General features: G+C 40.6%; 2 protein-coding genes across 4 annotated transcripts in view; one reads left to right on the forward strand and one right to left on the reverse strand.

Moving 5' to 3' along the window:
- The window catches only part of LOC122632322 (FACT complex subunit SSRP1-A-like), a 1204-nt gene extending 268 nt beyond the window's left edge, over positions 1 to 936 (forward strand). Inside the window, exons 2-3 of the mRNA XM_043819007.1 lie at positions 271 to 564; positions 801 to 936. Coding sequence (XP_043674942.1) covers positions 271 to 564; positions 801 to 810 — 304 coding nt within the window. The 3' untranslated portion in view covers positions 811 to 936. The remainder of the gene's footprint in view (positions 1 to 270; positions 565 to 800) is intronic.
- Positions 937 to 1032: 96 nt separating this feature from the next.
- On the reverse strand, positions 1033 to 27471 carry LOC122632312 (histone acetyltransferase KAT6B). 3 transcript variants are annotated; one of them, XM_043818976.1, is made up of 6 exons: positions 27335 to 27471; positions 17993 to 18837; positions 12216 to 12700; positions 10284 to 11827; positions 7990 to 8375; positions 1033 to 7897 (listed from the first exon to the last, which is right to left on the reverse strand). In XM_043818976.1, the coding sequence occupies exons 2-6, from the start codon at positions 18548 to 18550 to the stop codon at positions 3488 to 3490; spliced, it is 7383 nt and encodes a 2460-aa protein (XP_043674911.1). In that variant the 5' UTR covers positions 18551 to 18837; positions 27335 to 27471; the 3' UTR covers positions 1033 to 3487. The 3 variants fall into 3 exon arrangements, with proteins under 3 accessions (XP_043674911.1, XP_043674910.1, XP_043674913.1); XM_043818975.1 differs by lacking the exon at positions 27335 to 27471 and adding an exon at positions 26562 to 27126; XM_043818978.1 differs by lacking the exon at positions 27335 to 27471 and adding an exon at positions 26562 to 27105 and having other exon boundaries at positions 11739 to 11827.

Consider the following 27471-nt stretch of genomic DNA (forward strand, 5'->3'; position numbering starts at 1 on the left):
AAAAAAAAAAAGAAAAGAAGAACAAAATAATCAAAAAAGTAAAAAGAAAATAAAAAGAAGAGTAACGTTCTATAAACTCCACCTTTTTACAATTGAATAATATATATATATTTTTTTCACGTACTTCTTAACAATCTTATTCATAAAAAAGTATCAAATTCTTCTCAGCAAGACATGAGAAAAAAAAAACGTTTACCTCGTTTCACTAAGTTACGAAAAACAAACGTAAAAATCTGCAAAAGCATACTTTTCAGTTTTTACTTTGCGTAGCACAGGTTATCGTAATGGAAAGACGAAGAAATCGAGGAACGTGAATAACCCTAAAAGAAATTCACAGATATTGAGGAAGAATTTTGTTGGAAATCGTTCCACCAATCCCTTTATCATTTTTTTTTTACGATTGCGTAACAAGAAACCCAATGAGCATGTAACGGTGATAGCTCGAGCAGCCGGAAAATTATGGACGCGCATGTCTCCGGATCAAAGAAGAAAATATATCGATTTGGCAAATGCCGAGAAAAAACGACGAGAGGAGAAAAGACGAAAGCGTAGATGTACGAACAAGTATGTTTGCTAACTAACACGTTTTTACTTTATTCACTCTTGTAGTATATATTTTCATTTGTACCAAATTAATAAACTTTTTGAACACTTTTTCTACTTTGCTACACCCTCTCCCTTCCCCTCCCCTCCCAACCCCTCTCCTCATAAACCCTTACTCCAAAAATCTTTCTCATTTGATACTTCTTTCCTTTAAACGTAAATGTAAATCTAAAAAACGACGTATTTCTTGTTTATAGATTCAAATAATAATATATCGCAAAGATGAGTTCAACGAAAAATTACAGAGAGGAAAGTTTTTTAATTCGAGGATAAAGAAAAAAATGAAAGGGAAAAAAAAGAAAAGATAAGAAGTGGATGTGACGTTACACAAGGAAGAAAACACGCTTTTCATTTTCAGGTTGCACTCATCAGTAACACGCGCACGGGCATATACACACATACATATATATATTCATACACTACTGACAATTTTTATATTTTTTGATTTGTTTTTTATTTGTTAGTATTTTTTAGATCTATGTACAATAAATATTGATGTATTTTTACACTATTAATGACCTTCCTTATCGCTTACGAGTTATACTACAAACTAGGCGCAACTCGAACGTTCGCGCTCTTATTCCTCTTGTTTGAAAAAATTAAACTCGAACGCGTACCATAAATATATATATATATAAATAATATATATATAATATATATAATATTTATAATATAATATATATATATTATTTGGTCTGCGGCCATTCCGCGAAGCGTTGTACACGAGAAAGGGGTAATTTGAATTTAAAGTCATACGAACGAGCACCCGTACGCCCTTATCACGATAAGGAGGAGATCGTCGACAATGCCACCTCTCGCGCGTTTCAATACAAAAAATAATTTTCGCTAAATCTCGCAACGCTTCGTGGAAGAACCAATCGTGCAGTCATAAACCTTTTTCTGTTTTTTTTTTTTTTCCTTCGAAACTAGTGTGCCCCCTCGCGGTACTGAATAATAAAAATGTTACGCATCATGGCGAATGATAGATAAGCGAATTATGAATGCGCGAATGATAGATGCGTGAACGTGCGGGATGAGTAAAATATAATTATGTATGTCGGTTGGTGTAGTAAGAGTAACGCGATAATATTATATTAATAAAAATAATAATAATAATAATAATAATAATAATAATAATAATAATAATTAATAATAATAATTAATAATAATAATAATTAATAATTAATAATAATAATCAATAATTAATAATTAATAATAATTATTATTATTATAATAGTAATCATGATAGCGCGCGCGTGCGCGATGACGCGACAACGATAATAGTAAAGACTGTGATGCTGATGATAATGACGATAACGATGATGATAATGTCGATGACGATGATAATGTTTATAATGACAATGACAATGATAGAATAATTTCTGATAATAGAATTGTCATAGTGATAAGTAGTTTTATAATACATATAAAGTACAGCGTGCCCCGAAGAAAACGTAAACAACAATGTTCAACAATTTATAATATCAAACAGAATATTATTTGTAAGTATTTATATATATATATATATATGTATGTATATATATATATATTGTTTGTTTATATATATATATATACATAATATGATACATAAAACATAACACTGTTGCGCGCCGATGTCGGGAGGATGAGACCCTGCTGAAACATACGTATGTATATGTATTCGCTTTGATCGATTTGAAGAGACAAATCGATGGGCCTACATTGGCCTTTTAAAACTGATATCCAGTGCGATATTTAACACATTCCATGCCGTTTGATATTTTACAATAGCTAAAAAAACAAAAAGTTATGAAATACTTTCTGATATCTGGCAATATACTATTATTATATGTATAATTTACAACCATTATTATGTATATTACTTATAATGCAATATACAACATTAATCCTTAATTAATAATCCATTAATTTTTCTTTACAATAATAATTTTTCTAATTTCGTAACTCTTATGGAACATGATTTATTTAACAAATATAATGAACTTATGTGAATCAAACGATGATTCACGTGGCCTGAATGACTAATTACAAAACTGATGCGGCACGGAAAGTGTCAATCGTTAAATGCACAAGTTACAAATTCCTATTACCACGCATAATTGTACCTCGTTAATCTTTATCGACAAGTTGAAAGCCCGTGCAGCATGAATCCTTCAACAATAGGATACGACACTTCAAACGAAACACGAAACCTTACTTTTCTCGCGGAGCCAAAATGTCGTATTGTACGTTAAATACTGTAAATTTATACCTACGGTTGTTGCTAAAACATCCTCCCTTACAACATTATAAATAATCCCCTTTCGGAGAAAAAGTATCCTATCGATACTAATAACGTATTCATTTACGATTACTACTACCGAGCTTTCTTTTTTCATTCCTACAATCACAAATGTCATAAAAAAAAAAGAGAGAGAGAGAGAAAGAAAAAGAGAGAGAGAGAGAGAAAGAGAGAGAGAGAGGGAGGAGAGAGAGAGAGAGAGAGAGAGAAATCGATAAAGTAACAATTCGAAATAATGTTGAGTCTTCACTTCGACCAACCATATCCTACTTTGTACTCTTTACTGTCACACTAAATGGTGTTCACCGAAATACGAGAGCGAGATAAAAAACGGCACTGTAAAAAGAGTAGCAACCGAGGCAATCTGTACAAAAAATTCAAAGGATGTTTATAGTCGTGAATGCTCGCGTCGGACGAACCTGGAAGCAAAGTCAGGGAAGTATGATAATCCGGGGTACGCTCGTGACGATTGATGGCGACAAATACGGAAGGTCGTGGTATCTTAGAGAGCGTTCACTTGTCCGATAAAATTAGTTCGTTGATCGACTACGACGAATTGTGGAGGATTTCGCCGTTGAAAAAGAAATGGAATCAGCGAGACAACTAGCGTGGCCTCATGGTACCATTTAACGGCTGCATCGCGAGGCTTCCGTTAATATAGCCGTGATACGTGGTGTACACCGCCGCTGGATTCTGCTGATGAGGATCCTGAGAATAAGGTGCAGGTACGTTTACAACACCAACAGGTAATTGGCTCGCTTGGTTCATAAAGCCACCCAGTTGTGCCGCTTGATTCATGTATCCGGTTGCCGGTTGAGCGACTCGATATCCGTATGGTGCGGCAGCCATGAGATTCGTATTCAATGCCACGTTCGGACTGACTCTGCTAGCGGCACTTTGCATCTGCGGACACGTGCTACCAGGATCTAGGGTCTGTCGATAGAGACTCTCGCTAGGATAAGGCTGAGTAAGAGACGGCATATTTGAATTGGACGATGACCTCGATGCCGATCTGCTCGGTGGCCCTGGTGTACCTGGTGGCACCGTGTTCACGTTGTAGTAGTTTTTTGCATAGCCTAAAGGTACCTGTGGGGGCGTCGGTAATTGCCTCGACGTCTGCGGTGGCGTCATGGTATGTGGTATGGGCGGTGGTGGTGTCAAATTCATGGCCGGTGGTGGCGTAGGCGGTATCATCTCCAAGCCGTTGGTTAACTGTTGCAATTTTGCCAAACTACAGGAATTCGTTGTCTGATGATTACCCGTACCAGAAAGAGATGGTGCCGGCGTATGCGAATGTGGTGGCATCGCACTCGTTTGTATGTAGAAATTGGTGGCGGTAGTACATGGCGTCGGTGCACCGGATCTACTACTTCGATGTTGTATCACGTAAGTGTTCTGAGTAGGAAAACCTTGTGATGCCACGGCCATGTAGTTTCCTTGCGAAATGACAGCCATATTGTGGGAATGTGCAGCATGCGTATGAGAATGTGGATGCGGCACAGGCGGTACGCTCATAGAGGACGACTGTTGATATTGTGGTATGTGAGTCGAATGAGCTACAGTTGTATGACTCGTATGCGACGACGTCGTATGTTGCGACGTTTGCGTATGCGGCGTCGGCGGTGTCGTTCGATGAGATCTACTTTGTTGTGCAGATCTTGACCTGTGAGTCGTTTGAGAACCACTGGCTCTCTTATTGCTATGAGACTGTTGCGTTTGCTGTTGCGGTTGTTGTTGCTGCTGTTGCTGTTGCTGCTGCTGCTGCTGTTGTTGTTGTTGTTGTTGTTGTTGTTGTTGGTGAGCCGATGGCTGCTGTGGTTGCGTCGTTTGCGATTGCGTATGCGCCATACTTTGACTTTGCGTCTGCTGTGCCATTGATAACTGCATCGGTTGTGGAGTATGTGACTGTGGTAAAGGTTGAGGAGTATGACTTTGTGGCATTGGCTGAGGACTCTGCGTCGGTATATTTTGAGGTGTGTGAGATTGCGGAAGAGGTTGTGGCGTGTGAGATTGAGGAAGTGGCTGAGGCGTGTGACTTTGCGGTAATGGTTGTGGACTTTGTGTGGGTATACTTTGGGGCGTATGAGATTGCGGAGTTCGTGGTTGTTGAAGAGATTGTGGCGTATGAGGTTGGTGCATCGGATGTATACTGACATGAGCTGGCGGTGTATGTTGTGGCATTGAACAATCAGCGTATTGAACTTGTTGCGGTATGTTCACCGATACCGAAGTGGAGGGTGCCGTGATTTGCATCGAAACTGATATCGGAACCGTAACAGGTCCAGCTGGCATCGATGGTAACGCACTTGGTGGCCTTTCTACGCTGTTTTGCGATGCCAAATCACTGGCTATAGAAGTAGGAGATTCTAAGCCGAGCTGACTAACGTCTAGATCGCATTGGCCATAATGCAACGAATGTACAGAGTTTGTCGTGGAATCAGGCGTGTATACACCCATGGAAGGTAAATCCGGTTGCGAAGGTGGTGTCCTCTTTACCGAACCAGGATTTTCGAGATGTGGCGTTGTCTTACCACTCTCTGGTGAATGCTGTTTCAACTCTTCGGATTGATTTTGTAATTGTAACGTATCTTGTTGCTCCGTGATCGATATAAGCTTCTCCTGTGGAGTATGCGGTTGCACTTCCGGAGAAGCTACGTTTGGAGTCGAAAAAGGTTCCTTCTTCTCTGTAGGCGTGGAAGGAGATATTTCTGGTTTTAAACGAGTTGTGTCGTCTTCTTTCAAATCACCAGACGGTTCGTAAACCATCGTTTCTTCCTTAGGGATATCTTTCTCTTGCGTGGAAACTTCTGATTTCTTAACTTCGTCTTCTTTTAATAAAGAGACTTCAGGTACCAATTTAGATGACTCCACACAATCGACAGCCTTACCTATGTCAGAGCCTTTTTCCTGTACTTTTACAATATCTTCTTGATCTCCAACGACTGGTAGTTCAGGCTCCACGTTTGATAAACAAGGTTTCTCCTTATTCTGATTATCATCACTTACACCAACTTGGTCCAAATCTTCGTTTCGTTCTTTCGACGCGTTCTCCAATTCGTTTGCAAACTGTGCTACAGATTGTGATCTTGGTGCAGGTACTTCTTCTTCTTCCTCTTCACCTTCGTCTTCGTCCCCACCTTCGTACTCTCCCGGACTTGCTGACGTTACTTCCGATTCCGTCGTAGTTGGAACCGCATTGTCTTCCGTCGTTTCAGGCTTGTTATCCTCTGCGTCGCTTGTTTTTCCCGGTTGCAACTCCGAAATAAGCAATTGCTTATCTGTAGAAGACGTACTTTTTATGTCGTCGGGAGGAGGAGACAGAGATGGCGGTGGTATGACAGGACTTTCGGCTCTATCTTTTGCAGGTGGTTCTGGTTTTAATTGTGGCATTTTTAGCGTCTCCACTACCGCTGCTTTTGCTCTCCCACGCCTCGATATCGGGGATGTCTTGGCAACTTCTTTCGTATCTTGTTTCCCATTACACTGACTCTCTTCCGACATCTTTTTCTCTTTCATTTGCTTGGCTTGCAAACATTTAGTCTGTCTACTAGTTACCTTTAACAAAATGTCGTCGACTTTACATTGTTTCTTTGCTGGCTTCTGATTGACCGATTGAGTTGGTGTTACTACCTTCGGTGGTGTTTTTCTCGTTTCCACAACTTTTTCCTTTTGAGTATCCTTGTCTCTAGATTTGTCTTTCTCTTTCGATTTGTCTTTGTCTTTCTCCTTGTCCCGTTCGCGTTCCTTTTCTCGTTCTTTTTCTCTTAATGATTCTCGAGTCCTCTTCCTAGAACTCACTTCAGACTTTTCCTCCTTCTCTTCGGCTTCAACTTTCTCGGAATGTTTTCGTTTTCTTAGAGGCGTGGTTGCCGGTGTTTCCACGGCGGCAGTCTTCGCTACTCGAATTCTTCTTCTTGATGCCGTCGAAGCAGGTGTTACTTTCGATGTAGGTGATGTATTAGTGTTTTTTGAAACGTTACCCCCTCGTGCATTTCTCGGCGTCGACGCAACGCTTTTACTTTCCATTTCCGTTGAATTCTTTTCAATTCCTATCCCCGTATTACTACTTTGATTATTATCTTGATCTCGTTCTTTCTTTTCTTTCTCTCCCATAATATCATTTGTCACCTTTGATTCTTTAGGCACTTTAGATTCTTCTCCTTCTTTTCCATCCTTCTCCTTTTGTTGCGTGGCTCTTACTGCTGGTGTCTTTGGCTTTAAAGGAGACGATTTTCGCTGTCCTATTCTTCTACTGCGCGGTTTCTTCTTTATTTTTACCCTCTGTATTTTCTCAACGATCGTTGGTACAGGTTTAGGTTCTATCGTTGGAGAAGCTTCTGAACTGGCATCACCGCTTTCTTCGGGGCTTTGATAAGGATTAGGTATTTGTGTTAGTAATGGTATCCATCGCAAACAATCTGGATCGAGTTTGATACGGGAACTCTTTCGTACTTTTGTCATATGTGCGTCAACTTTACCCCAGTCGACTACAATAGCGATTTTAGAATTTCCTTCGCCAGGCAAATGAACCGTTTTAATAAATCCTAACAATTGCATCGCCATAGCAATGTCATGAGCCGACACACCAGTTTCTTTCGTTATATCACCTATTCTTACTTCGGTCGCACTCCTATGTGCATCTAAATACTCAAGTACAACACTTTTCCAAAAAGAATGATACGATACACGTCCAAGATCAGATAGTGGTTTTTCCGGGGTACCAGGAATTCCTTCGACTTTGGACAAAAGATAACTGAATTCAATGAGAAATCTGCCGAAGCCCTGCCTTTGGTATTGCGGCAACGTCATAATGCAAGAGACATTATACCTTTGGGCAGGACAATGTTTCTCCTTACTGAAATATCCTATTAAATGACAGCCATATTTGTCATTCTTTGTTACAGCATAAAATAAAAATGGTTCTACGTCGTAATAAAGAGTTTTGTGATCTAAAAATAATTTTGCCAACAGACACAAGTTTTGACAATAAATCTTGTTAACGTTCCCATCGATCTGCAACATATCAAAATGATAATTGCGTTAGAAATAATATATCAGCTAGTAAATTATTTCTATAGTTTCTTTAAAAAGTCCTTCTCATGTACCTCAAAAACAGACAATCCATTGCACCTATAAATTTCTGTAGCAGGTGGATGCCTCCATTGACACTTATCCATATGCCTGTCTAGAACAGCACGACTTTTTGTGTATTTCAAACAAAATTCGCAAAAGAATAATTTTGGTAATCTTGCGTATTCTTGAGGGAACGGACTGGAATACCACGTTTCTACTTCGTAACGTCCAAAGACAATAGCTGCTGGATTACGCGTATTGTTGGTATTTGCGCCACCTGTGACATGACTAGACAGAGGTTCCTCGTCGTCGTCGTTGGTCACTGTCAAGCGTGCCGCCCTGTCGCGAGCTTCTTTGAACAGTTCTACATCCTTTTGTGTCACTCCAGGTGGTAAGGTTTGGGGCACGACCGGTTCATCTGTAAAATAAGAAATATAAAGTTCCCTTTTAATTAGTATGAAAAATTATTTTAGATAAAACAACGACAGTACAGGAATTATTATAACGAGATATCTATTGAATTCAGATTGATAACTAGACGAAACCCATATAAAACGATATATGCATATAATAATGCTATGAACGATAATGTTGCGATTAATGATGTATGTTTGATAAATTTCGTCCTTCTGAATCAAGATACAATACATTATATATATATATATATATACCAATTTACATAATTAATACGTGAAAATGATCTTAGTCAAATGCGACAATGTTTTTTTTTATATTTGTAGTTTTAATACATATCTACGTACAATAATTTCGAACTGTATAACCTCATGTTAGAACAATAATCTGCGAGAAATAAAAGTTAATAACATTTAAAACCCCGACGAAACGTTTGCAAAACATTAGACACTATCATATGTACACATTGAAAAAACATATGGAAGGATTTAAGTCGTCTGAGATATATTAAATACTATAAATCGATAAAAATGGATTTAATTGGCAAGCAGAGGTTTGACCAGTGGCATAAGGAGTCTCAGGCGGCAATAAAAGCTGCGACAAAATGATGTCATTTCTGTTAATAATTGTCAGTAGTCTTTTTAACAGCAAAGCTTTAAGGTAGGTTTCATAGGATGTGTTGGCAGAGTATTAAATTCAGCTTTTATATTGCAGGGATAATTTTATAACTTGGATCGGTGAGTTACAGCAACAGTGCCTGCTTAATGTCAGCAGCAGCAGGTAGGCATCAGTTTGAGCGATTTAAGAAGACGGCTGAGTGAGATATGCCACCAAATAAAATCTTTCTTCGCCCTGTAATCTGTTTGTTATAGTTATTTCCATATTTATTGCCAGGATATAAGGATAAAGGATCGAAGTCGGAGGCTCTGATAAGGTTCGATGAAGCATCAATTTGTACAAGGATAATAGCATGTTTTTTTTTTTATATGATACTATACCATTTCTAGTTAAAATCGCATATACATAATTTTCCGATATAACTTCTTTCAGAATAATCACGATTTTCAAAAAAAAAAAAAAACGAGGGTTCGTTAGATCGTACGTTTCGAATAAAACTTAAAAAATTATGTACTTATGAACCAAAATAATAAAAGTATCATATAAAGTTGCGGAAGTTACACGCGTTACACGTGTGTTGCCGCGTATACTAACGCATGCAATTAATCGCGTGCTGTATCTTTTCGGGATGAGTAATCATAACGTGTCAGTCTCGAAAGATAGTATTAACAACATGCATCACGTATAAATAGTATAAAAGTAATGGAAACCAGTTAAAATGATAAATTTGTATATAAATGTTCTTTTTTCTCGAGAGCAATGCCACATATAGAACCTGCTTCCATTGATTTTACACCATGTTAGAGAAACGCTATTAAAGGATTCGTCGAAAAATGGGTCACTAGAGAATGGTGAAACGATTAAAATGAAAGTGTGAGTCTATGATACAAATATGTGTATGTACAAAATAAATATATGTGTGTTTTTGCGTATGTGTATGTACACACACACGCGCGCGCGCGCGCGCGCACGTGCATATGCACATATATATGTATAAACACACACGTGTACGCGCGCGCACACATACGTACACACACGCGCACGCACGCACGCACACACACACACACACACACACGAATGTGAATAAAACAGAAAAGCTCTAGAGCCGGAGTTTCGTGTTACGTTGAAAGAAGCTACGCTCATCGGACGCACGTGTACACACACATCATACCACACCACACCGCCAACACATCCACGTGGTGGTGAGCGAGGATTAGATTAGAGGGAAGTCTTCTTTGCGACTTGGGTGCATCATCGAGGTTAGGAGTTGTGAATGGATGGGGTAGACTCTTACCCTTCCTGGTGGAGCAGGGTGTCGCGCGGGGTGTCGTGGTGGTGTTGGTGGTGATGGCGCTAGTACAGGCTCGTGGATTAGGTTTAAGGTTAGGATTAGATTTGACGAGGGAATCGGAGCACAGGCCGGATTTCGGAGTAGCGGGCGCAGGGTGGCGTGACTGAGCTGCCGCCTCCGTGACCTTTTCTTTCTTTCGCGAGTGTAACTGTTGCTGTTCGTGTTTCATCAAGGAAGACGGCGATGACGATGGCGAGGACAAATCAGCGTCAGCACACTTTACCAAAGACGTATCGTCTTTCATTAATTTCCTTCTTTCGTGCTCGTGCCTTTTACTATTAACCGCGGTTTTAACCAAATTTGACGGAGTCATTTTCGGTGGTTTCTCGTTATTGTTCATCGAGGCGAACAAGCTTTCGCTGGAAGGTACAAAGATACCCGGTCTCGGAATTCTCGATACCAGTTCCTCGTTGCCGTCCTCGATCTTTCTCCGTTCTTTCGACTTGTTCCTAGCACCAGGCGAGTCTTCCCGCTTGCCTCTTTGTCCCGTACCGGTTTTAAATACTTTATTCGCTTTATTCCCATCGTCGGTGTTGGACCTTTTCCTTCTGCCAGGTGCGTAATTCGGTGCCTGAGCACCTGTCCTCGCTCTACTATTAGTGGGAGCTGAAAAGAAATGACTTAGTCCGTCGAAGAGGCTTTTTAGCTGACCAGCTCCGGGCTTTATTTTACTATCCATGCTCGCGAAACTATTTGTCACATTTTTCTGCTTCTTTGTACCGTCCAGAATAGCGGCAGGCTGTATATGAATACCAAAGGTCGGTGTATTGCTTACATCGAGTTTAGGTAAAGGCGCACCGAAAGTGTTGTTGATATTGCTAAAGAAAGGAGATTCCGTGTTCAACTTGGCAGCAGCCGCGGCGAAGCCCCAAGGTTTATCCTCGCTAAGATCACAAGAAAAGGGGCCCTTTGGTTTCGGCGTTTCGTTCTGCTCTTCCTCTCGGCTCTCTTCCGAGGAAGACGAGCCGCTGGATTCGCTTGAACTATTACCCTCCTCCTCCTCCTCCTCCTCCTCCTCCTCATCCTCCTCCTCGTCATCGTCCGTACTATCACTCCCGTCAGAACTGTCGCTCTCACTGGCCTCACTGCTACTGCTGCTGCTACTACTAGATAGTGGTACACTTTTACTAGGCACGACTTTCTTCAAATTCGCGTTACCCCGTGTCGACCTAGGACTAACGTTCTGTGAGGGTCTACATTTATCACCGCCCCCCACCCGCTTTAATTTGTTGTGATCCGCGTTGAACATGCTCAGCCTAAAGAACTTTTGTTTTTCCTTGGAAATCCGGTCGTTCTTTTCTTCGAGCAGCCTACCCTGGCCTGCGAGTGGGGTGGGGGGTTGTGGTAAAGGAGAAGGAATCAAAGGTAGTTGACGAGGGGAGACAACACCCGCATTACCGTCCGAGCTGCTGTCCACCTGAGCCACTCCTGAGTTTCCTTTCTTGCCCGGGGTTGACGCTGTCAGGCTCTTTCTGGATACAGTAGACCTACGGTTATTCAAAAGGATAAACCCGTCAGTAACTCTTAGCGCCTTATCTTTTTTTCGTTTGTAACTTCAAACTAACAAGGGAAGGATCACAAGTGACGAACGCTCTCCTGATGTGTCGGTTTATCCACTAAATAATAGTCCTAAGTGATTTTTTAAACGGCTTAAAAACGTGGGAGTAGATATTGTTTAACAATGGACTTTTTTTACACGTTCGAGAAGAAGTAAAGAGCATACACGGGAAAGCTTTTGATCCAACAAAGGGAAAACACGAAAACATTCGGATATGAAACGCAACACCACTGACAGTATCTCCACCGTAAATCCTTCCATCGTAAGTATAATTAGACCGAACGAGTCATCTAAATAATTCATCTCTGATCACTTACTTTCTATTTTCACGCAACTTGCTAAGTCTCTTCCTCGCACTTGTCGGCGTATCTTCGAGCGTGGATGAATCTTGCACCTTGCCCTTCTTTCCATCGTCCTTAGAAACAGGTGTATGCGCCGTTTGACAATGTCGACATCTCCAAGGTGCCTTGTTCTTCTTATCCAAAGCCGGATCCAAACAGGTAGGATGATAACATTTCACGCAACCGGCACACTTTACCAAATAATTCTGAGACTCTCGATCCAACTGACAACCCGCGCACGTTGGCGAACAATCGTCGCACGACCACGTTATACCCCTATCAACGAGTATCGAAAGTTCGGGTGGTGCGCAAGAGTTGTGTAACGCTGCACCACAAACGCTACACCTGCTCAATTTTTCCGATGCGCTGCCACTGGTGGTACTATTACGCTTGGTGTTGTTATTGTTGCTGGCTATCGTCGCACCAAGACATTCTCTACATATTGGAAGCGGAGCCGGTAACTGTAAAGAAAAAATAAATCTTTATCGGACTACGAAGCGAAAATAATAATTAGATAGATATATACAAAGAGAGTATGAATGACATCGTCTCAACGTGAAAATTCAATCTTAAGTAGACGTTCGAGGTTGTTAAGGGTAAGCAACCAATCATATATCCTTCGCTATGTAATATAATCTCTCTCTTTCTCTCTCTTTCTCTATGAGACGATGAGAGAGGAACGAGCGATAAATCATAGAACAACAACGTTGACGCTGATCTTTCTACTATAAATAACCTAATCTAGACACGATGGTTTCTACGAGACAAGAACTTAAGATTATAATCAAGATAGTTGCACGACGCAACTACAATGTCAGAGAAAGCTATCATTACAGGTCGTGTTTTTTATCGTAAAGAAAGCACGTTGACGTAAACTTTACATCGGCTTCGTAAATTTGTTTATATTGTCGGACTACAGGTACGAGTATTTGTGTAGGCTAGCGAAGAAAACTAGTTTGGATCATAAAACAAAAGTATTCGTTTTCTGATCGCAGTACTATGACCTTCGCTACCACTGCTCGCGCCAACACCGTATCCTTTGCACGTTCGACACAACGAGGGGTGCATCTTATTAAAAGCATAAGCCCCTTATTCTCAAGGTGTATCTGGCGCGTGGAATTAATTTAGTGCGAACTTCAAATTACAATGAATGTTCAAACAGAAAATATAATGAAAAAGCAAAATAAATCGAGAGATAATTGTTTTACGTGAAAGATCATGGGAAATGATGAAATCAAATTTTACTCGTATCATTATGCTTTACATAGTTTTATGTCGACAATAAATGAGGAATAGAAATAAACCGCAAATTTCATTTCTTTCTCAACCATATCTAAATCGTCTTTTCTCTCACAACTCTTAATCCGCGGAAAATGAAAATTAATACATTTCTTTCGTTCGATCTTGTTCAACGTAACGGCGATTGTAAGACGCAAACGATAGTACTTTCCCATTTTACACGATCTTATGAAGATATTTTAGAGGAATAGCGGATACATGGTCAAGCAGCGGTTAGATTATTCTACTTTGGGAAAAACCGAAAGGCCATATGGCGTGATACGTGTCACGCATGTTGCACTTCACGCTTGACTCTGCACGTATATACAAAACTAAGATATGTCTACGAGTGTATACGCGTATGGAGTTATATTTTGTATTATATTAAAATACTCAGATATAGATTGTTCGTCTACAAATTAAATGAATAAATTAATCGAAAGAGTACCAACTACAACACTAATTTATTTGTTAATTACTCTCTGAATTTTGCTCGAACATAGGCCGCACATGCATCCGTGTATGTATCTAGACGATACACATGCATATATATTTATTTTTTTTTTATGATACGTACAAATACGATTGAAAGTAAGGGTGCATATCCGTAGTAGTTCCTAAATACGTAACGAGTACCGGACAATTCGATCGATATCGAGCTCGAAAAGATATTGAACATGCAATTCGATGTATTACGCACTGACGTGTGTACACGCGAACATGTATGCACACAGTTATACGTGATTCAAACAGCTGGCAAATGCTTTTTCTTAACAATGAAATGCGAAAGGTCGATGAACAAACTCGCGTACGCACTTTTTACGCGCAATCTTATCGTTATTACGTAACCGCATGATCTACGACAGATCCTGGAGGCCGGATCGAGGTGGTAATCACAATCTCTTGACTCGCATGAAAATATCACGACGAGGGAAATAGTCGTGAACTCGAGACATTTGAGGTTGACGATCTCTGGAGAATCTTATAACATATACAGAGAGAATCATATGTAACACGATCACTCATGTATTTATTGTAAAATTAAGAAAGAAAAGAGAAAGAAAAATTAACAATTATATAAAAACATACTATAGCCGATTTGTAATATTATCTTAGAATTATGTAATAAAAAATGTTTCTACAAAGGAGAAAAAAAGTGCAGAATTCTGAAGTAATTTTGAAAATGACCCTTCTCATACGTATTTACGTGTACAAAATGTATGATGTTTATAGCAGATACTTTATCGCCTAAATACGCTAAAACATCCAAAACGTTGAGAACGTAATAGTTTTGCATGGTTTCGTGCTGTTTCACAAAGTTTCACAACTTTGCATTTCAATGGAATAAGTAGATGCGTAACAGTCGGAAAGAGAGCGCACGTGACGCGTTCCCGTCTTTCGGTCCAACGACCTGTTGCTCTATAGATGCTCGCGGAGAATCAAATAACCGACGTTGTACCGTTCGACCGGTCGATCGGATTACGTCCCTCTTACCACGTTATATATCTAATAATAGTAATGACCGTGCTGTATGTGTTACTAACAAGTACTTCGATCGATCGAAAATTTAATTTTGTCTTGCGCTAATGCACGAGGAGTCCGTCGCATTCCAACCGCAAGAATTTCTTTCGCCACACACGAGTGCGTTACGTTTGTAGCAAGAGAAAGAAATAGGGAAAGGAAGAGAGAAGGAAAGAAAAGGAAAGAGAGAGAGAGAGAGAGAGAAAAATGTAGAAGAAAAGTATGTCGATCTTACGTGATACGAACATATATAACAATTTAAATTATTGCAAAAGACGGCAGTAGTAACGTAAAAAAAAAAAATGTAAGCATTTTTAAGAATAAAGCTGTGTATGTGTCGAAAAAAGCGCGGGAAAGGGAGGGCGCGTGCAACGTAGCGACGCATTACGGCGAAAGGAAGAAGCTAGGTTGATAGGAGAACCGCGATTGGCGGTCCCGCGTCGGCGTACACTGTTTTCGAGATTACTCCGCGCTCACCACGGCGGAGAGACACGCACGTAAAACACGAGCGCCGCGGCGGGCCACGCGAGCAGGTGAGAAGAATAGAAAGGGAGGGGGAAGAAAGCGAGCGAGCAAGCAAGCAAGCAAGCAAGCAAGCAAGCGAGCGAACGAGCGAAGGAACGAGAGAAAGAGAGAGAGAAGTACAGAACAGAACAACGAGAGAGAACGTCGAGCGATTCCATGCGCGCAGAGGATCAATAAGAGAAGCGATATACAAACGACTCGCCGGAAGTCGGTCGAGATAGCGCATCGTCGCTCCCCTCTTTGCCTCTTCAACAACTTTTTTCATCTCTCTCTCTCTCTCTCTCTCTCTACTATTTCTCTCCCCACAGCCTCTTTCTCTTTCTCTCTCTTCCCCCGAGCAAACAGTTTCGTTCAAAAGAGAAAGAGATGGAACGATTCTATGGCCTACGACGCCTCTCCTTCTCTTCTTAACCCCCGCCCTCTCCTTTCCTCCTCCTCCTCCTCCTCTTCATCGTACAACACTACGCTCCTTCCCTCAGCCAAGAGACTTCTCGAGGCGTGGGCATACGGCGTGACTTGGGCAGCCGCGCGAAGAAAGGACTGGTAACAAGCGCGTAATATTTTCCTGCTTGATTCGCACGTAAAGACTTCGCGCGTGATACTACTCCGCGCCCACCGTGTTCGGCCATCTTTGCTGTTTTAGTTTCTTCTTCTTCTTCTTCTTCTTCTTCTTCTTCTTCGTTTGTTGCGTCGCGTTATGTCGTCCTCCCAACGCGAATAATCCCGACGTTCTACGCACCAAGACTCCTTCTTCCCCCTCATTGTGCGAATCGATTTTTACTTACTTATTTTATTCTCTATCGCATGTCTACGTTGTAATCGTTTAATTTCTACAAGTCTTATATATTCGAATCTAAAAATATATTCTTTCTTTTTCTTCTTATCGCTTTTTTATTTTTCTTTTCTTTTTTTTATAAGATCTATATTTTCTTACGATTGCGGGAGCATTTAATTTTCCATAATTGATATGGATTACCAAGAGGTGTTCTATAAACGAAACACAATACAATGCACGCCTCGAAGAGACAGGAAACCAACCACACTGACGCAAATGCCGAGAGTCTGTTACAGAATTTACGACCACTGAGAAAGAGAGAGAGAGAGAGAGTTGGTACGCCAACCGCGAAAAATGTATCGACCCGTTACCCTTTCGCGGTGAGATTTCATTGCATTTTTACGCTACCGTTAGCGTTCATTATATCAGTAAACTTAATTTTCAATTTATTTTTGTTCGCAATGCAATGACACGTCATTCGAGAAACTTCATAATCCTGCCGATCTTTTCCCGAAGTGGCTTTACATTGTATCCTTTTATGTATACCACGAGCGAATAAAGTTGCCAGCAATTCTTTTGTGAGTCATCCGAGGAGTCAGTGACATAAGTAGTAAAGAGCAACTTTAACAAAGACAATTTCAACGGTATTTTCAACGAAAAACTGAGTTTCGTTTACATTTTAAACTCGGAGTAGTTTTTGTCAAAATTTGAGAGAAAACGAATAGTGTCCTTTAACATCGCGGTATATTGACAACATTTCTGTTCTTGTTAATCGATAACAAACGTATTCTAGTTTGAAAAAAAAAAAAAAAAAAGAACAAAAAAGCAGTCTCGGGATTATCCCTTTTCTTTGACAGAATCGTCGAGACAAAATTTGTATTCGTAAATAATAATGCTAAGATAGAAATGCGAATTCGAGATGTTCATTCATTCCTTACAATAAAAAACGCTAATACGTGTAATGATACACACTATTTTTGTAAAAATATATGATCACGATTAATTACTGTTTCAATAATCGCTAATTACTGTAAACGAAGATAAAATAGATATAGTTATTAATATCCAAAGAAGAATGTTTAAGCAGGCTTTAACAACGTCGGATACAAAACATGCGCAACTTAATGAATAGCAATACTCAATGAATAAAGGTCAAAGTCTCACTGATCTTGTGCTCTCGTAGCACTCCATCTAAATGTGTTTCAAACGGAAGGGGCATTTGGCGGACTAACCACGTGACCATCGAAATCGTGATCGCCATTGAAAGCTATAGATGTGGACGAACGGCGTTTAAGATTAATGGATCGTCCTTGACCTATTTTCTAGGGAGCATTGCAAACACGGTCATGATTCAGGGTAAATCGAAGATTTGGATGAAAATTGAAATTCTGGCTTCTCTCCTCGGGATATCAAGCGTAAGCGTTTCCAAGATAAGATGAGGGGGGAGGATAAAGGTATACTTGTTTGCCTCACAAAGTAGCCGAGTTCAAGGTCACGAAAACACCACGTACCATCAGTTAAGTACGAGACGTAAACCAACAAGTACTGGTACTGGTATTAGTACTGATACAACTACTATTACACTGATACTACTACTACTATTACTACTACTATTAATACTATTATTATTACTACTACCACCACTATTACTGACCTTGGGCGCAAGAGGTTCCTGAGACAGACTGTGATGAGCCGCTCCTTCAGCATTACCAACTTTCTTGAAGTACGGCGGCCTATCAGGTTGCCTGAGGAGCCTACCGTCTTGAAGAACAAGTCCCCTTTCGAGCGCCCTTTTCGCGGAAAGTTTCAGAGCTGTCCTGAGATCTCCTTCAGCTTCCTCCTCTACCGTATGACTTTGCCTTATGTACTTCTCGATGTTCTTCAAACTGGAACCGTCTCTCTCACCGAGCTCCCTCACAGCCTTGCCTAAAACCTTGCTTAAGTCGGTCCCTTTACCAACTTTCAATGGCTTCGATTGCAAACCACCAGGATCCTTATAAGATGATTGACCCTTGTTGAAGATCTTAAGAACGTCACCCCGTTTGACAGCAACCTCGAGGTGTTCCGCGATCTCTTCCTCGTGAAAATTATGATGCTGTCTTATTGCGTGACATATTCGCTCGACGCTCGGCCTCTGTTTCTGGCTACGTATCTTTCGTATCGCGTCCAGGAACCAGACCGACCATGTGTCGGCTGACTCGCTCTCGTCCATCTCGGAAAGCCACCTGGAGGGCAGGCTACCGGAGAGGGAGAGGGCTGTCTCCGAGCCCGCGATATATTATATATCGAGGCTCGGTAACGTTTGGTCCCGAGCTCGCGACATTCTTCACATCCTGCAGACGGCAAGGTCCATCACCACTTGCCACTTCCCTACCTTCCCTCCTCTTCCACCTTTTCTTTTCTTTTCTTCTTCTTCTTCTTCTTCTTCTTCTTCTTCTCTTTCTTTCTTCTTCTTCCGCTTTTTCTTTCTTTGATTTGTTGATTCTTCGTAGAGATCCACTGCAAGAAAAAAGAAAAGAAATATATATATATATACGTACATACATTTGTGTGCGTATGTGTGTGTCAAAATACGCATTGATATTAATCGCATATATATTAATCGTCAGAAGCCACATCGAACATGACACGTAGGCAATCCATCAACGAGTCGACTCTTCTAAAGACAACGAAAGCGGTATCCACTTTACGGATATGAAAAATATACGAGCGAAAGTCTCGCGAATCGCCACATTGGTCCAACGTTCGATTCTTTCTATGTATTACCGTCGCTTTATCCAAATAAGATCTGGGATTCATGGCGGCGGTTCGCTAAAAACGACCGAAGATCGAAAGGATTTGAGAGACTCAGAGACGATTGATATATGGAACGAGTCTTGCTTTGAATTAACTGATGGTATTGTAAATCAACAACAATGTGCGATCTTGATCGGTTTTAAAGGTATCGATCGTAGTAATTTTATTAAAATCAATATAAATTTATAAAAATGAATTTTTATACATCTTATGACCAAATTCGTTCATTTCAATTTTTCGTTCGCATTTTTGTTCCTTTCAATAAAAGAAAAATTTGATACACACACACACACACACACACACACACACACACGTTCGCGCGTGCGTACGATATGTAGAAACGACAGTTATTGATAGAGCTTTATCGAAAATAAATTACAACATTGTATCGAACTCTGATCGTGTCTCACACTTTCCCACGTCCTTTGACGCGTTAGCCTTTATCCTCCAGCTTTCACTCGACTATCCTACGATACCTACTATTATATCGATTAACAATCGATCGACGAAATATTCGTGATTCCAAAGCTCAACGAAAAGCATCATCGTCTAACCTAACCTTCAAAAGGTTAAAGTATCGGTTCGAGGACGAAGGAAAGGATTTTAAAGGTTGCCATTCTAGCGAATCGTAGACGAGCACGAAACAATTTCTTCGTAAAACGATCTCTCAGTTTTCTCCGACTTTCTCCTATGAGTTTAAATCTCTCTCCCTCCTCCTTGGAGGAAGAAAACGTATACGTCGAATAAAATAGTATATAGAGAACGGGAAGAAATATTTAAAATCGCGAACTAACGTATTACGAGTAACCATATTGCGCAACGCGAAACAACCTATAGGCGAACGCGTGGCCTCACTAACTCGATCTCCCATACGCACCTATGTACACACACCAAATATACTGACTCACTCACTCTTTTGCACGTACACACACACACACACACACACACACAATCTCTCTTTCTCTCTGTGCCGTTTTACTTTCCCGCGATTCGTTCGAATCTTAGATTTACTTGATCAGGTATAATAGTTACTCCATGTAAAATCGACGATTTTTTGGAGTTGTTTGAAACTAGATATGTTTACAGTACTTTATCGAAATGATTTATACACACATACGCGCATTCGAAGAAATTAGTTCAAACACATGAAGATTGATCTATGTTGAGTAATAAAAAAGTTTCTTCTTTTGTCATTAAGGAATAAAAAGTGAGGAAAGAAAGACAACCGAGACCGATAATCTGGCTCCCCCTTTTAATCCATTGTATTATGACCAACCGTGAGAAACAATGCTTCTACTCTACGTGTAGATTATCATAAGAACTTTCGATAGGAGGAATACGCGGCGATCCGTAATTCCGAGTCACGATATAACTCGATCGTCAAATCGTGGATGCATTATCGTTGTCCGTAACTACAATATTATACGGAAGACCACCCGCAAACTCGAAGATCTTACCGGGAGACGTCTCACGATCTTTCTTATATTTCATTTCTTTTTGTTTTTGCGTCTTCTTCCATCTTAACGATCGTATTTTCAATTCTCTAAACGTCATCATAAAATTTCAAATAAACAACGTTTTGAATATTTTTTTTTTCTTTCATTGTCTTTCCATATTTTGTAATAAAAAAAAAAAAAATAAATAAAAATATTACAATCATAAGGATGATTCTTTATTACGAAATCGATCAATAATAATCAAGTTTGAAACTGGAAACATTTTAATATTCCAGCCAAATCGATGAAGACGCAATTACAATATAAATGCAAAATCAGTACTATTTAACCAGTTTAAGTGGCTTAAGTGAGTGGCAAGTATTTGAAAAAAAAAAAAAAAAAAATCTCTTGTCGAAAAATAATAGGAAAAAGTGACAAAGTGAGACGGTATAACGCTTGTTTAAATTCACGTCGAAAAATGCCAAAGCTACGCGATAGCGCCAGTTTCAAATACAATATGTCGATAGATCTCCAGGCGCAGCGTCCAATTGCGTAACACGGTCCAATGTTTTAGATATTCAGAAACAGTTAAAATACTATTGTACCAACGAATGTCAAAAATGTATTTATTTTATCAAGATTTAAACTTCGAACTTGTTCAAATTCAACGGTATATTATAATATGAAAAGAACATTATCCAACCAAAGCAAGAACTATAATAACAAAATCTTCGCGATCGTAAAAATTCTCATGGTAATCTATTTAAAACAAAAAAGGCAAGAGGAAAAAAAAATATGAAACGATGAACAAACGACGAGTACGTAATTTATACAAAATTGTCGAGAAAAAAGAAATCATCGGTGGAAGAGGACACGACATTAAAAAAAAAAAAAAAAAAAAAAAAAAGAAGAAGAAGAAGAAAAGAAAAGAAAAGAAAAGAAATGAGAAACAAAACTGTGTGGTATAAAAAAGAATGTAATTTTGGATAAAGCTGTCCAACTTCCCTCTTCTTGATTAGAGAGATCCTAAACGACCTAAACGCTCACGGCGAATCACAGGAAGACGAGATGCAGCTGCGATACGAGTTGACCTAGGCCAGTGCCGTCAACTCTCTCTGTCTCTCTCTCTCTCTCTCTCTCTCTCTCTCCTCTCTCTCTCTCTCTCTCTCTCTCTCTCTCTCTCTCTCTCTCTCTCTCTCTCTAGCTTTCGCACGCGGGTGCACGATAATAAATATTCCTCAAGAGAGTTTTGCCGGCAATAGAGGAGACGCAGCAGAAGTTGGTAAAAGAGAGAGAGAGAGAGAGAGAGAGAGAGAGAGAGAGAGAAGGGTAGGGGAGGGAAAGAGGTAGTAAAACCGCGACTTTAAACCGACCCTCCTACTCCTCTCAGTCTCTCGTTCTATCTCTTTTCCTCTTGTATCCTCGATGCCAAAGCAAACTACGCGCCGTTTTCTTGCCACGTGGATATTTCGTCTCTTTATTTCATTCCATCCATTGAATATTTCTACACAAAATTTCTTTTTCTTCTTCTTAATATATCTATCTACCTATCTATCTGTCTGTCTATCTATCTATCTATCTATCTATCTTTATAAAGTAGAAAAGTTTCTTCTCCTAACATAAAAAATTTTGAAATTATCGATAATTGAAACGAAGGATATTATAAATAAATCTAACTTTTGTTATTGATTATGTAATACGATCGATATCGTCCGATATCGCTATCGTACCTTTATGTATTTATGTACGTGCGAAAATAACAATATCATTATCTCGTTTGTAAGATTTACTCGATATACATACATACATGCGTGAAACACATACATATGTGAAAAATCGTACCGATTGAGAAGTAAAGACTCCGATTTGAACGATACGAGAATCGAGTTTATTAGATGTATTTATCCTAACAAAAAAAAAAAAAAAAGAAAAGAAAAAAAAGAAATAGTTATTCAGTTTCAGCGATGGATACGAACATGTTATCACATACGAATGATTGTTTCGGAACGACGTAGCTCGTCTTTTTTTTGTAACTTTATCAAGTGACAAGTTATAAGCGCGACGCAATACACTTGACCAACGTTCTTTGCTCGCGTATGCGAGATAGAAGAGTTTCTCTAGAAACGATAGAAAACGATTTTGCAAAAACGCGTGATTATAAATTTACATTAGTAAGTTGCGTAAGTTGCGTAGATACTCAATGAAACCCACATCTTTCTCTCTCTTTTTTTTTCCTCTTTTTTTATCAAAATAAAACATGCAAAATCTATGTTAAAAATCTTTCCGTGGTTTAACACGAAGTATCGTCGATAACGAAATGTTAAAAATATGATAATCGATTGAAATAGACATATTAATTATCTAACAGGTTATTATCATTCAAATAATAAATGAGTATGGAAGGAAATTTATTATTAAAAATTCCGATTCTATACGTTCAACGAATATTATTAACGAATACTTCAACAATTGAAACGATCGAATTGAATTTGTTAGAAACTAGTTATATTTGACATTTCTTTCATAATCGACTATCATCTATTTCAAGAGAAAGAGAAACATATATATAAGAAAACGTATATATAAAATATCTTCGATGATTTCGTTAGACCATTAAACTATATTCTTCTTCTCGTCGAATCTACGTTCCAATTTAAAGATAATTCAGCATATGACCAAACGGAGATTACGTTGAGGATAGTTAAATTCCAAATATGGATGAACGATTAATTAGAGAGAACTAACTTAATATTTGTAAAGAAATTCTCGCATATAATAATTCACAGATTAGGCCGTCCGACACATTCGAAAGATATTTCGCCGAACGTCGTAGATAACGACGTTGAAAATGCGAATCGATGACCTTGACTCGAATTTTCTAATCGGCCAATTACCGTTGCTGATTTCAACAATTTTGGTATACATCGTGTATTCTTTTCAACAGACTACTTCAACGACTCGTGCTACTTCGTACCAATAAAGAGAAAGAGAAAGAGAAAGAGAAAGAGAGAGAAAATACACATACAAACGCGAACACATACTGAGAAACGACGAAAGGCGAACGATGACGACCCTCTCAAGCATCCCTGTAACACCATCGAGCGATCTCAACGGGGTCGGGCTTTTTTCGAGCGTGGGAACGAGACTAGAAGATGATAAAAAAGACGGAAATCGAACGGAACACTACGTCACGCTTGACACCCACGCATCTGCCATTCCCTAGAGTTTCTTGTTTCAGTTCGATTCGGACCGCGAAATTTTAAATTTTATTTTTACGAACTTCCTATTACAAACTTAACGGATTATAACCACAAAGAGAGATAGATAAATAGAGAGAGAGGGGGAGAAAGAAAAGTTCACGAGAAAACGGATATCCGACGAGTACGTTGATTTAATCGAAAATTGTGTCACATCGATCGAATAAAATAAGATTATATATAATAACAATAATATCAATAGAAACTAGAACATGTACGATGATCGATGATATCGTTGATGGAACTTGAATTAATTCACGATTAAAACAATATATGGAAGATTATCGAAATTTTAATCGGAAGAGATACGGCTAATTCTTAGCGACGAAAAAAGTCGAGTAAAGGGAACTGGTAACATATGAGAAAGATGTACATATTGACTAGTTTATTTGAAAGTAATGGTGCCACTTCAAATTTATATGATGGTATATAGCATACCTGACGCGTGTCATGCGATTGGCAACGATCGAGGAAAAAAGAAGAATCTACCTGTTGTTACTCAGAAGTAAAGGAAAATATATATATATATATATAAAAATATATATATATACTTCGTAAAGGATATAATCGTATATGTCTATATGCATGTACGTGTGTATATATATTTGTCGTATTCGACTGGACCTGTTAAAGAAGCGCGAAATCGAAGGGGGTTCTGTCGTCGAAGCAAAGAAAGAAACGGAACAGTGGGAGGAATATATATATATATATATAAAGAGAAAGAGAGAGAAAGAAACAGACAATAAGAGATCCGTCGCTACTACGTTCGAGCGTACAAACACACACATATGTACCGCAGTATGTTACGTACAACACGTAGGACTTTCGCGATCTTGTTGGAGCGAGCGAAGGAGTGAGTGAACAAGTGAGTAGGCGAAAGAGAGAGGAGGAGGAGAAGGAGAAGGAGGAGGAGGAGGAGGAAAAGGAGGGAGAGAGAGAGAGAGAGAGAGAGAAAGGAAAAGAGAGGCAACGTCTTTCTCGTTCTCCTTGTCTTATTAGTCCAAAGGAAAGAAGACGAAGAGAAGAGCGTGGTGGTAGGAGCGATCGCGTCCGTCGCTTGTCCGTTCGCTTAACTCGTCGACTCGCTCGTTCAGTTATAAGAGAACGAAGAGAAACGCGAGAGAGACAGAGAGAGAGAGAGAGAGAGAAAGAGAGAATGAGAAGAGCGAGGCAACGTCGGGGCCGAGGGCGAAGAGAGGCCACTCTCCACAGCCAGCTGTGCGTGCTTGTGGGCCCTCTCGTACAACGCGACAACGACGCAACGACAACGACACGACAACCACGATGACGACGACGACGACGACGACGACGACGACGATGGTGGCCGACGGATCGAGCGAGATCGCGCGCGCTAGAAGGAGCGAGCAAGAGAGAGAAAGAGAGCGAGAGAGCGAGAAAGCGAGAGAGAGAGAGAGAGAGAGAGAAATAGAGACATAACAGAGAGGAAGCGAGAGGGAGATAGCAGCTGCCGCCGCCCGTCGCGTCGACGACGACGACGACGGCGACGGCGACGGCGACGGCGAAGACGAGGACGAGGACGAGGACGAGGACGAAGACGCAACGACGGGACGGATACAACGTTAACAACGCAAACTATCCTAGGCCACCACTTCGTCCACTTTCGAGCTCGCTAGCCAGGACAGCATAGAGAGTGGAAAAATCGATGAACCCAGCGACAGAGAGAGAGAAAGAGAGAGAGTGAGAGGAAACGAGAGAGAGAAAGAGAGAGCGGGCGATACAGAGATAGAGATAGAGATAGAGATAGATAGATAGATAAAGAAAGAGAAAGAGCGCACGATCGACCGCCTCCCGGCGGCCGTCGGCTCGTGCCCATTTTCGAAGAAAAATTCCGTCGCTTAACGAGCCAGCTGACGATGATGATCTTTACATTTATCAACGAATCGTTTCTTCCCGTTTTTCAAAGTATTTTTTCCTTCGAAGAAAAACCGAAGGACGACGAAGTGACCGAACGAACGATACGACACGACATACGTTCGGCCGCTCTCCGCCCGAAAGAAGGCATCGTGTTACGCGACGGCCGACCAATGTTCTCGAAGCCCGACGGGCAGCCATCTTGAGTAGGCACGGCACGATACGACACGGCTCTCTCTCTCTCTCTCTCTCTCTGACTCCTTTTCTATCTTTCTCTTTCTTTCTTTCTATCTATCTCTTTTCGCACGTATTTTCGCGCGTCCTCGGATTATCGAGGAATGACGCCGTTGTTTCCTCATGCAATAATTTTCAATGCCGAGGCTCGAGCTTGAAATTTCGTTTGGACGTGTACCGTCGCCGTTATCTTCATCAATGAATATAAGGAAAAAAGACGATGGTAATGAAAATGTAGAAGACGACGACGACGGTAATGACGACGGTAATGACGACGACGGTGCCGACGGCAACTGTCTTTGGCGATATCCTCATTTCTCTTTTTTTCTTTTTCTTTTTATTTCTCTCTCTCTCTCTCTTTCTCTACGAAGACGGAGAAGACGTGCACTTCCTGCGACGAGTCGCGTATATTCCGAGCACTTTTCCCTCTCCTCCTCCTCCTCCATCGATTCCTCGTCTTTCTCCTCCTTCTCCTCCTCCCGTTTCTACTGCTTATACGACCGCTACTACTACCGCTGTTGCTACTACTGCTACCGCTGCTGCTACCGATGCTGCTGCTGCTGTTGTTGCTGTTACTGCTACTGCTATTGCTATTGCTGTTATATCGCTGCTGTTGCTGTTTCTTTACCTGGTCAAAATAGTTCCATTTATGATGTATCCAGGATGACGACGATACTCCAGGGAAAACACTATCGTTAAACACTTTATCGCGTCGACACGCGCTTCGCGCTTAATCACCGATCACCAATTATCTCGCGACAACGGCGTCACATTTCACACAAATCAACAAAGGTTACCCACTTGACAAAGATGGCAGTCGTCGGCGGGGGTTAGACACACTACGCGCACGCGGTGGGAGCGCACTGCGCACATACTGCGCGCTCCTACGGCGCGGCGGAACGACGAACCGAGGAGAGGACCGAGGCAAATAGCGAATCAAATAACGAACCCGTACACCGAAATGCGGACGATGAAACGCGCCCATTCACTTCGGAGTGTATCTTGGCGCGGCACGCGCCTTCGCCTCGACCAATCACCTCCTGCCCGACCGATCTCCACGAATAATCGCTCTCTCTACCGTCTAGAAGCCCTTCTCGCTCTCGTCCGGCGTCACACGTGCGTGCCTCTCGGCATTGCGTGCCACTAACAGAAACCCTCTCTCCCTTCCCACTTCACCCGGTGAAGACGAGTCCAAAAGAAAGAAAGAGAGAGGGAGGGGGCTTAGGGAGGGGAGTCGGGGGTTACGAATTACGTACACGAACACTCCTGAAACGGCGCCGTACGCGAAGAATGATTTGCAGCCAGGGAGCAAAAGCCAAAACGGTCACGACGGCAGGCCTGCCAACTGTGTTACGATCGCGGATAATAACTAGGGAGTTTTGTCGTAATGTTTTTACTCACCTCACACCTGTCCCTTATCGCGTCGTTCTTTTTTCCATATAACCGAAACTTTTCGTTTCGATTGAAATGTAAATTTACGTTGACCGATGGTGATTTTCATGCGAGACCGACGATATTCATTGATCGTCGAAATCAGG

Source organism: Vespula pensylvanica, chromosome 10 (assembly GCF_014466175.1).
Source record: "Vespula pensylvanica isolate Volc-1 chromosome 10, ASM1446617v1, whole genome shotgun sequence".
Lineage (NCBI taxonomy): Eukaryota > Metazoa > Arthropoda > Insecta > Hymenoptera > Vespidae > Vespula > Vespula pensylvanica.

Excerpts from the sequence above, each read along its gene's own strand:
- LOC122632312 (XM_043818976.1), bottom strand. The coding sequence starts at position 18,550 with ATGGACGAGAGCGAGTCAGCCGACACATGGTCGGTCTGGTTCCTGGAC. Across the intron at positions 11,828-12,215 it reads AAGTTGCGTGAAAATAGAAA|GTCTACTGTATCCAGAAAGA; the intron begins GTAAGTGATCAG and ends GAATAACCGTAG. Across the intron at positions 8,376-10,283 it reads ACCCTGCTCCACCAGGAAGG|ATGAACCGGTCGTGCCCCAA; the intron begins GTAAGAGTCTAC and ends CTTATTTTACAG.